At 45.6% G+C, this 12,115-nt stretch overlaps 1 protein-coding gene across 1 annotated transcript in view; it reads right to left on the bottom strand.

Annotated features, from left to right (window-relative positions):
• alk (ALK receptor tyrosine kinase) overlaps window positions 1-12,115 on the bottom strand; it is a gene marked incomplete at both ends in the record, with an annotated part of 301,524 nt that overhangs the window by 40,532 nt on the left and 248,877 nt on the right. Inside the window, 3 exons of the mRNA XM_084481688.1 lie at window positions 2,389-2,517; window positions 8,283-8,377; window positions 10,274-10,443. Coding sequence (XP_084337814.1) covers window positions 2,389-2,517; window positions 8,283-8,377; window positions 10,274-10,443 — 394 coding nt within the window. The remainder of the gene's footprint in view (window positions 1-2,388; window positions 2,518-8,282; window positions 8,378-10,273; window positions 10,444-12,115) is intronic.

Raw genomic sequence — 12,115 nt, 5'->3', positions numbered from 1 at the left:
TTCTAGTCGTATCCATCACCATCACACCCACGTAGTGATATTGAAAAGACGAATGACCTCCGCCTAACAGTTGAAACAATTCATAAGAATAACGATCGCTCAGTTGCGTTGCGCCGCGCGCAATCGGTATCTGGGAGGGGTCTTCATCAGCGGCCGCCGCTGCGCTGGTGTCTGGCGGTTGATTGATGTGACGTCGCCGCGGTCATGACTGTCTGTTCAGCGCTCTAACAATATCCAATTACAGTGGACGGCCAAACATTCCAATCATTCCCATCTCCCCATCTCCCCCCCCCCACCACCACCGACCACCGACCACCCACCCACGACCCCTCCGGTGGCAAACGCGATGCGGAGAGGCAGAGGACCAATCAATGTCCTTGATTAGGCGGGAGTGACTCCAGACACGGGCGCTCTATCAGACTGGATCAACAATAGAAAGCGTTACCCGAGCAGTGTAGGGTAACAGGCTGGATTGTGAGGCGGGCCGGGTGGGCGTGGCCGTGGTTAACAAACCAGATAAGATGGAGGGGTTGAGGCTGACTCACTGCCCAGTGGAAGTGATTTACCGGGTGGCTTCTTCGCTGGTATATACGGCCGTCACCGGCCCGCGAGACGGCAAATAAGATATTGATGAATGCAATTAGCTATAATCTCTCTCTCTCTCTCTCTCTCTCTCTCTCTCTCTCTCTCTCTCTCTCTCTCTCTCTCTCTCTCTCTCTCTCTCTCCCTCTCTCTCTCTGTTAAATAGTGCCTCTATAAATTGTGTTTCAACTGCACAGCAACATGTCCAGCAGGCTCCAGGTACTGCTTATGTTCAGTTTAATGCGGCGGGGAAATCCTCATCTAATCTATAATAAACATACGGAGAGAGCCTTTTGTTGCACCGTTTTTCGTTTGGATCACGCGGCGCAAAAAGAAAATACAGGAAAATACAGGAAAATCCACTTTGCCTTCAAATGATCCTGGCCGGGGCTTCTGTTTGTGTGTTGATAGGGGCAAAACAGCTTTGATAAGGACTCATTTAGGTGTTATGAGAGGGTTTCAGATGCTGAGGCTCACAGCAGTCGCTATCTACCGCCCATTCCCGCTTCATTGATTCAGTCGCTGTGCACACCATTGAAATTCAGAATCACAAATGAAAGATGACCTTGTTTTTGTTATAGCAATGGTTGCTTCTGCACGACCGCAGTGTTTAAACATTCCCCCCTCACAGTTACAGACTGAGAAACAAAAAACCCCACAACTCACCACCGCAGAGGATTCAAAATAACAGGATTTCTTTTTTTTTTTTTACATGTGCTTGGGTGAATCTTAAACACTCCTCCTTATCCTGTGGAATAAAGAAAAGGCTAAAGCTTCATCTTCAGCCTCTTTTGTAGCGTTTAAGGTGTGGGAAATGTCAAGTCTCTGTATCTGGCTCCATTGACATTCTCTGCAGACAAATTGGTGGGCTCTTACACTTCCAAACTGCCCGTCCTGCTCCATTTCCTGTCAGAGGAGAGCTCCCCGGTCACCTGGACTACGATGGGAGCACACACCAGTAGGGGGCGCACTCTGCTTACTGCAGTCGCGTGATGCACACAGCGTGGTGCATCACGTGAGGGGTAACTGAATTATTAATGTCTGCATATGTCTATATGTGTGTGTGTGTGTGTGTGTGTGTGTGTGTGTGTGTGTGGTGTCTGTGTGAGTGTGTGTGTACGTGTGAACATGCACAACACTTTGTGTGTGTGTGTGTGTGTGTGTGTGTGTGTGTGTGTGTATGTGTCTGTGTGTGTACACATGCACATATTTTTCTGTGTATGGGTGTATGTGTGTGTGTGCACACTTGAGAGTGCATATTTAAGTGTGTGTGTTTGTGCCAGTGTGTTTTTCTTTATATGTGTGCATGTGAGTGCATGTGCAAGTGTGGGGATATATGTGTGTGTGTGTGTGTGTGTGTGTGTGTGTGTGTGTGTGCGCGCATGTGTGTGTGTGTGTGTGTGTGTGTGTGTGTGTGTGTGTGTGTCTGAGACTGTTTTTATTTAGTGCGAAAATGTGTGTGCATTTGTGAGATTTGTGGATATGTATGCATGTATGTGTGTGTGTGTGTGTGAGTCTTTCTGTGCTTGTGTGAGTGGATGTTGTGTTTGATGTGAATGAAAAAGGCATGGAGGGAGTGTGATCAAGAGAGTTGGAAAAAAAAGATGCGTGGGGAAAAAAAGAGCTCAATAATGATGGAAAGAAAGCAAGCAAAAACAAAACCAAACCGCTTTTTCAAGGGGGAAGCATTGAAGTTACACTACGCTGGAGTTGCAATACTTCTGAGACCACATCTGAGAATAATACACAGAATACTACACAGCCTTTAGCCTTTAGTACACAGAACCAGCTCAAGCGAAAACTCACAGTCATCCGGAGGGAAGGGGTGTCCAGGAGGGACGTCATTGGACGGGGTGGTGGTCCTTATGTTCTGATTGGTTGGTCCGAGTGGCAGTCTCGTCGTGCTCGTGGCCACGGGTGGAAACTCGCCATTGGCTGAGAGAGAAAGGATACACAAACATCACTTCTCCACTGACATCATTGAGCTTCATCCCCATTCACACTGTAACAATTGTGTGCGAGAATGATGCTTAAAGGATTAACACACAGGCATGAGCATACACCCATTATAAACAGTCAACGCACGCTGAGCCATCAGCAAAGCTATGGATGCTAGCTTGGGTGTTCAGAATATAGCCAGCCAACAGACGCAGGGGTTCAGCGCTTTTAACTTAGGTAAGGTTTAGAAGTGAATGGGATACGCCGAGATACCTGTTCATTTTACCCATAATCGTACCCAGATTCATTTTTGTGCATCCAGATGGAGAGTTTGCTGGGTTAGTATTTCCTCGCCATTAGCCGCTCCCATTGACTTGCAGAGTTCAGTTCATGTGAGGGTAATGAACTTTTAATTTAACTTTTAATTCTGCATTTCTTTCAGCGACAGGCTTCGAGGGTGCCCAGTCAACCCGGGTTACATTTTAAACAGTTTGAACTTGGAGCACAGCGCGTCAAAGTGGAGATCCCGAGCACTCCCCTATGCCCAGGGAAATGTTGGCGTCGGAATACTTTGGCAATGCTGATGCTGAAAGCTCATCATCGGTTGACAACCAGGGGGCCGGTCTATAATCTTCACCAGTGGAGATATATGGAGCAGAAGCCCCCCTCCTCCTCTTCCACCATCATCCCGAGGTGTGCAAGTGCATCCCATCTAGGGCGCCTTCCTGGCAAGCTATCAAGCATCTTAAACAAAGGAAAATGCTGCTACTTGGAGACAGAGATCATACGCTAGAGCGGTTCTCTTTGAGTTCAGTCCAATCAGCGCACCCCTCGTGAAGGGCTTCGATGATTGGGTTAACTTTGTTCCAAAATTTTTTTTTAAATCCATTCACTCCTTTGGAACGTAGCCGTTAGCTCCCCAATGATTTATTAAAAAGTGAGATAATTGGACGGTTGGATCTTCATTTCTTCTCCTTCTGAGTAGGTCACTGAAAAAGGGTTTGAGAACCGGATTAAAGAAGGAACAGCCTCTCCAACGCATTTGGTTATTTTAGGATATCTTCAGCAATATCTCACATTGTTTTCAAATAATCCCATTCTTGGATGAGGTTGTTGCATTCCTAGAAGCAAGAGTACAACTAAATTATTAGAATGGTATCACACCAGGAGTAGTAGTGTCGTTTCAGAGGAAACAAAACATCACTTTTTCAACACGTTCTCAGGTCTCAATTATGAATTCAGGCTGGGACAACAATTGCCTTTCATAACAGATTTTCATGCGTCTCTGCTCTCTGTTTCCATGGAGAGGCGAGGGATGTTTAGAACGGTTGCTGACAGTCTCGTTGGCATTTGACCTTGTAAAATGTAATGTAAAATCCATAAAGAAAGAAAACATAACCTTATATGAACTTATTGTGCCCACAGACACATAATGGATGTGTTTCACCAATTGGACGGCTTTGTTCCACATCTCTGCCACAGGCAGCGGAAACGATCCATATTTTGCACATTGAGTGCGGGGATTGAATGGCTGCCTTGTTGATGGCCAAGACACATTCTTATTAAATCCTTGAATATTACCAGCGCAAACCACCTACAGGCCGTTAGAGGAACTACAATGATACAGATACAGGCATTGCTGCTGCTTGATTGTGCCTCATGATAGTGAAAGTGTCCACTGTGACTCACTGACTGTTATGTGTGGGAAAATCCAGCGGCGGTCAACCAGTTATTTTTCTGTTGCTTTTGTTGTGCAGATAGCACTAGACGTCGGAGAGAAGGATATAACGAGGAGAGCGATCGCGCTCAGCTCTTGTTCCCCTGCTGTTCCTGATGCCCAAAGCTTTCAGCCAACAACAACAACAACAACAACGCCGGCAGTACGGCCTTTATGTGCTGTGTAATTTCAAAGGTCGACCCATTGAAAATATGCATCAGACTGATCTGTGTCTATCATTATGCGGCACATAAAAAAAAGCATGGATGAAAAATAGGAGAAAAATAAGCATTTTAAACCGATGAAATGGAATGTACTAAACTGGATCAATATCTCGAAAATAAAGTAGTCGATTATGTGATTTATTCTGTTCCTAATGGGTTTACCCTTATCATGAACACCAAGGCCATTCAATATTTAAAGCGAAAAATTATCAAACCTGCAAATAAGGTGTGCCATTAGGCAAAGGCTAAGCTTTTCATGTGAAGGTTTAATCTCCAGACTCTGCATTGTTGTTGAGAGGAACGGCTTCAAAGAAAAACACTCCAAACTTCAGTGGTCTAGTCGTGTTCCCGGTAGCAAACATCTAACAAACATCAGTTGGATGTCAGACTTCATAGCCTGGCTTCCTCCATGGCAGGGGGTAAAATCACAGTGCTCCCGTTGGAGACATCCAGCAGAGTGTGCATGAGACAAGCTCAAAGACCAGCTCCCTTAATTGTAAATTGTGGAATATTCACAGTGTTTCATATCTATTTTGATGTTAAACCGCTGTGCCAGAAAGCCCAATGACACATGACACACACACACACACACACACACACACACACACACACGCACACGCACACACGCACACGCACACGCACACGCACACACACACACAAAAGGATATAAAATAACTGACATTTACATGAATGCCTCTCTGAAAAAAACTGCTCCACGGCCTGCTGGGTAAATGCTTTAATCATTATTTCTAATTTTACCATAGAGAATGGTGATAATAGCATTTTCGCCTTGAGCCATTAAGCCATTACAGTTTTTAAAGCATGGTCATTGCAGTGCCCTTGTCTGCAAACTTTGACAGAGCCAGTGGACTGCTTCTGTCCCAGCTTGCAGGTAAAAAATGCATTGTGCCCTAAAACTTGCCACCAGCCGAAATCAATAGTTCATTCAGTGCCTTATGAGTCTCAACTACACACACACACACACACACACACACACACACACACACACACACACACACACACACACACACTAACCCCACAAGTACACTTACTCTCAAGCACATCCACACATCCACACTATTTGGGACCGATAATGATTTTATGCTCAGTTTGGAATGCAGTGTCATATACGATATGAAGTGCGAGACGTCACGGAAAGCCCTCTACAGAATACCACCTCTCTCCAGAGTCCCCTGAGCTCCAACTGCAAAGGAGCTTTGGTAAATCACTTCAATTACTTTTATTTTCTCCCTCACCCCCTCTCTCCCAATGTTATTGACAGAGCTGATAATAGGTCCAGAGTGCATATCACGAGACCAATCCAGCAAGGGGAGAATGTGCTAGTAGTGGCAACAGTGAAAAGTCCAGGCCATGATACGCAATACGCTGGTCTTGTGCTGCAGCCCAGGAGTCAAGTCCTTGGCCGGCCCTCTACTGTACTCGGGGGGGCTGGGGGGGGTCAGGGATGCTGTGGGTTCAAGGCTCCAGGCCTTGGGTGTCCCTGTTAGTTAGCCTGGCTGCTGCTGCCGTATCAGAGAGGTCTGCTACCTCGGAATTGCCTCAACTACGGGCAGGAGAAGCGCACGGAAGCATGCACATGCACGCGCGCGTGCACACACACACACACACACACACACACACACACGTGTGTGTGTGTGGGTATGTGAAGGAACACAGATACAGACAAACACACCTACACACAGATATATATATATACACAGTATATACATATATATATATATAGACTAACACACAGACACACACACATGCCCACAAAAAGAAAAACGTTGTGTATGAGTCCATAAACATGCATCACACTTGTACATTCTCACACACACACGGTCAATCCCCACTCCCAGACACACTTACCCACACTTACCCACACACACACACACACACACACACACACACACACACACACACACACACACAATATCCTTTCTAAAGATAAAAACAGATGTTCAATTACAAGTCAACCTCCTTGCTAATGACAGCCAGAGTGTCATTCGAGGTTCAGCTAGCTAGCTGATTAAGGCCGAGACATACATTTACATGCGATTAATTAGCATTGTTCAATCAGAACACCCTCCGATCCATGACATGAAAATGTAGTGTAGGATTAAAATGGCAGAAATGTAGCCCAATGGCACACATTAGATTGTGTCCCACGCTATTTTACTGATGCAATAGCTGATCACGTGCCCCGTACATCTGCATGTACAATGAACCGGGAAAGTAGGCTAGGAAGTCATTGCATATGGATGAGCCTATGTATGATCCCGTCGACCAAGCTCACTAGGAACAAACATGCATCGCCTGCCAAAGATTAGGCAACACAGCGATGCAAATGCACGCGCCCCCCCACCCCCCCCCCCCCCCAAAAAAAAACAAAACAAGGGGTGGGGGGGGGGGAGGTATGCATTTAGTGAAATCTGTTTTTGTCTGCCTCACTGTCTTTTCACTGTATTTTTTTTTTTACATATTGCTTTTCGCCCAACAAATCCAATTACTCCATCGTAAAATGCTATTTTCGGCAAACGGAAGCCGAGCAAGGGACATACATTGATGGTGGAACACGAAAAGGCTAGAACCTTCTCCTTTTCTATTTCTACTATTAATAAGGCCCACACATCTAAAAGGCAGATAATGAGGCCAGTGCTCGAGAAAAAGTTTTCAAAGACCAAGCCTATCCCACTAGGCTAACCTCGCCATCCACCCCCGGTAGGTCCATTGTCTCACGAAGACAGACAGCTACGTCTATGATTACACCACCCTACCTAAAAAATGACCTGCGATTAATCCGTTGAGTTCGTTCTGACACAGAAGTGGCAGAAGGCACAAGAGAGAGTGCAAAAAGTGAAAAACGTCACGTGACACTGACACCGAGAATAAGGTGTCTTTTGCGGGGGCATGTTTCCCCTTTGAAACGAATGACAGAGTTTGCGTCATAAGTCTCCGGCATCCTTCATGCTGAAAGACGATCAGCGATCACTCCCGGTGCAGCAATGGATGGCTTCCACCCAGGCTCCCCAGCTCCATCTGCGTCTACGTCAACACGGCCCCCCGGATGGATGGCGTGATATAGTGTGACGGTGTCAAGCGTGGCTTGCGGTAATGATACCTGCCTTGGATTAAAAGGCTTGCCAAAAAGAAAGCGATGCAATAAATGGGTTTGCTCAAGTGCTCTTGTGTCGTCGTTGCCAAGAAAGGGAACATGACACAGAAAATGGGCTGCAAATATCTAGGGGAGGGAAAATGTCACTCCTTTACTGAATACATCCAGCGCCCCGTTCCGTTCTGATTGTGACGACAGTCTGGTCTGTACAACACAGTTCCTCGAATGATATTCATGCAATTTTTCTAGGTTTGAATACACGTTGTGTACATAAAGGCTTACTTTATATATATATATATACTGTATAAATATATATTCACACACTATGCAAGCTAACGTTTAATCTACTTGCAGTCAGGGTGAGTAATTGGAGCTCAGTCTATTATGCATTGATTTGCTCGTCTTTAATGATCACATCTGCTCCAGCTCCTCTCCAAGATGCACTTTGGTAACGGCAGCCATCCGACCGCCTGTTCTAATCACAGTTCATCACAGTGGTTGTGAGTTGTGTGTGTGTGTGTGTGTGTGTGTGTGTGTGTGTGTGTGTGTGCGTGTCTGTATAAACTGAATGAAGAGGATTGTCAGATGTTTTATCGTCTTGACATCAGACATAGCTGAGAACTAGAATTAGTAGGCAGAGAACTGTACTCTGTACTCTGAACCCCTTTGTGAGTGTGGAATGTGAATGCGTTATTGCTGTACTCACAGGCCAGGAAACAGTCCATGCTGAAGGAGATGTTGTCAAGGGAAATGGCCGAACCGGGACCTGGTCCATCTTCAGTACTGAACTGTAGCCAGAACCTGCAGGGAGACCATATTACAGTATTGCTGTACTCACAGGCCAGGAAAGCCATATGTTACTTTAACAACTTTACAACAGTAGCCACTGAATCAACAATAGCCTTTAGAACACAGGGAACAATGGTGAGATGACGGTGCAGAGATGAAACACATTTGGGAATGTGGCTGCTTTGGTTCATTTGGCTGCTTTTGATAAAATGGTAGCTATAGGGATTGAAAGCTCAGCGCTTATGAGTTATCCACAGATACAAATCTTCTTGGATTGGGGGGTGACATATACCGCATTACGTGGGTTCCAAAAATGGGATTCGAAAAGTGAGTTTCAGCCCAGGTCTACATGTGAACCCATTGTGTAACACTGTGATAACCGGAACAAAGTATACCATCAGGAGGCAAAGTACGGAACAGTGTGTGTCTGCATGGTACATTTATTTTATGTTGACACAATGCTTGTTTGTCGTTTTGAATATAAATGATAGCTCAAAGGCGCACCGGAACATAATTTATTCACGCACGTTGTGTGAGGCGGTAAGGTTCCCAAACAAGCCACCAAACAAGAAATAGAGGGAGAAAAAACCACCAGAGAGGCTGCTCTACCACAGTCATTGGCTTGTGATTATTGGCTCTACCACAGTCATTGGCTTGTGATTATTGTTACATCATGTTTAAGCTAGGTGTTGTAATGTTTGTGCTAGAGATGTCCGTGGCATCATGTATCAGATACACCTGGGGGTGGAGATGTGGAAGGTGTAATTCTAATCACAGAAACAGATCATTACATAAGAGAAGGAGTGAGTGAGAGATAGCGTGAAAAAGAAAGAGAGAGAGAGAGAGAGAGAGAGAGAGAGAGAGAAAGAGAGAGAGAGAGAAAGCGAGAGAGAGAGAGAGAGAGAGAGAGAAAGAGAGAGAGAGAGAGAGAGAAGAAGGGTGGATTAACTATGCATGGATGACCTCAGAGAGACACTTAAGTAATGCAATTGTAGGATTGAAATGTGTGTAGGATTCAACACTTTCATTTCTTATTTTCAACTCAGGTTTAACTCGTCTTCAGCATTGTCTTGCAAAAAGGGCAAACAAGGGCCATAGCTAATGAGCAGGGAGGGAGGAGGATAAGTCTTGTGGCTTGTGTATGGATTTATCTTGCTCTTCTTCTTGGGAACCAGTGGTACAGCTGTACAGGGGCCGCCTCCACACACACACACACACACACACACACACACACATTGGCCCCTGTGCTTCAGAGGTCGGCCCCGTGAGGGATTCATTAACTGTGTGGCACGGAGAGGGCATGTTTGTATAGGATTGAAATGGAAATTGTGAAAAATATTGGAAGGAGTGGAGAAGCTGTAAAGGCTTTCACTATGGACCATTACGCACATATAGTGCTGAGCTATGTTGTGATAGGAAATTATATAATAGCCTAAATACAACAAGGTATGTTTTGTTGTGCCTGTAAGGAAAATGTGTTGCCCATAACAATACAAGTTAATCAAAAGACTGTCTTCACATTCACATCCAGGATCATATTCATAGAAATATCAAAACATTGAGGAACATATTACATATTGAGTGTGTTTGTGTGTGTTTGTACGATTATGTGTGCATGTGCGTCTGTGAGTGCTTGTGCGTATGCGTGCATATGTGTCAGTGAGTGTGTGTTTTAGGTCGTGTTGCTATGCGGGGGTCTTAGTTTGTGGGTGGACGCATGTGCGTGCATGTCTGCATGCGTGCCCACGTGTGTGTATGTAAGGCTTTAGAGTTTGCGAGTTTGGGTGTCTGTGTGTGTGTGTGTGCGTCCATGTGTGAACGTGCGTTTGAACGCATGTGTGTGCACATGCGCGCGCGCGCGCGTGTGTGTGTGTTTGCAACTCAGTTAGTGGCCTGAGTTTGCCGCACCAGTCTGCCAGTCCATAGAGTGGGAGGGCGACTTGTTTCCAGCCCCTCTCTGATCGCAGCTCGCTGGCGGAGCGCCACAGGGGCTGGTCCTCCTGGCCCGTGGTGTTCTGCACTACCCAGAGGGACAGCGCCCCCTTCTGCTGCCCTCCGGAACACAGCCAGAACCGCACCTGTCATCGGCAGGCAGAAAAAAGTCAGTGTGCAGTCAAAGTTTGTCAGGAAACAAGAAGAGATGAAGACGTGCGTACGCATGTAAATATATAAACCAAAGCTTCATTACAGTCTGTTCGACAGCACTGTGCGGTAGAAAGTACTTTGGGTCAATTTAATGTTGAATTAGTCTTTTGTTTTGTATTGACTTTTGGAGCGCATCACTCCCGAAAATCATTAAGATGCTAAATACTTCAATTAATCCAGTTAAACTGGCCGACGGCGCCCGGTGTAATGACGGCTGTATAGACCCGAGGCCTCCCCTGGTTCCGCCCGGTGAAATGAGGAGAAAGATAGCAACAGCACCGCATGCACCTCAGTCAAGGTGTTGATGCATTTCACAACAGTCTCCGTAGCAATCAGGTAGCAGCCATCTGCCCAAGTGTAATTATTAAAAGATCAATTCAAATGCCATTCAAAAGCCCCCCTTTTGTTTGATATATATTCCTCTCGCCACAGATTGATGGTTTTGACGATTTGTCTGCCTGAGCCGCTCCAGTCGGCTGTGGCGTGTGGCTGGGAATGCCTTTTATCAGGGCCGATGGGATGGGTTTGTGTCCCCGCCTAAATCCAAAAGAGAAATAGTCACAGAGTGGAAGAGTGCCGATGCAGCATTTTAAAGCGAGCTAACCCAACCCTAACCAACCCTGCTGCCCATCTTCTCTCTTGTTTTTTTTATATGTGAGATGGAATTTGAAATAACTTTAGAAAGTCTAATCTGTAAGACTGTTTTTTTTACTTACTTTAAAAGTGGCTTAAAAAACAACCATACCATCAAATAACTCCCAAGTACCCTTCACGCTAGCAAAGTGTCTACCAGCAGTTAGCTGAGGAGCCAGTTGACCTCAAATAGGACGTCTAGCTACAACTGAGAGTATTGTTTTTCGTCGGGTCGGCCCTGTAGCATTTATATGCTAGCGATCGCTCGCTGGCACATGCCACGGTTGTGGTGGTGGATAATCCTTATCATTGCCAAGGCGACCACATGTGTTAAGCATCAAGATAATGGACGCGGCAGCAGTGCCATGACATGAAAGTGGACATGATTCCTAAGCTAATACCCTGAAGCCGCTATCGCTGTCACCGAGCGAGCAGGTTTCGATCGGGCGGCTGCGTGTAGGAGGAGGGATTTAGGGGCGTTAATCTGGAATAAGCGCTCACCTCTGGCTGCGCGCCATGGAGCCGGTGGCAAAACGCAACGGAGCAAAACTGTCACCATATCTGGCCTTAGGAAAAGCGGTTCTGGGCACATGTGGAATCCACAGTTGAATAAACCGTTTCAATTCACACGTACACAGTTTGATTCAAAATGATTTTCACATCAATAAAAATGTTGTTTATTTGAATGTTCTTTCTTTTTATATGGTTAACACCTCCTCACTGTTTAAGTGTTACTTTCCTTGGATCATTTGTCGCATCAAATTTTGGCAGACTACGTTTTTTATTATCTTTGTTTTCTCTTTTACATATATCCACTCCTGGTGTTCTCATTCAATCCTTAACGCACTCTAACTCCCCTATCTACTATAGTCCACTTAATCACCCACTTAAGTACCTCCTACTAAGCTATACATATATAAGGCCCAAAGGAGTCAGCGTGAGCCATGTTATCTTGATGACTGCCTGACCCCA

The sequence above is a fragment of the Micromesistius poutassou genome, assembly GCF_964030765.1.
Source record: "Micromesistius poutassou genome assembly, chromosome: 17".
NCBI classification, from domain to species: domain Eukaryota; kingdom Metazoa; phylum Chordata; class Actinopteri; order Gadiformes; family Gadidae; genus Micromesistius; species Micromesistius poutassou.
The sequence above is the reverse complement of the archived record's forward strand: the minus strand, read 5'-3'. Positions and strand labels throughout refer to the sequence as shown.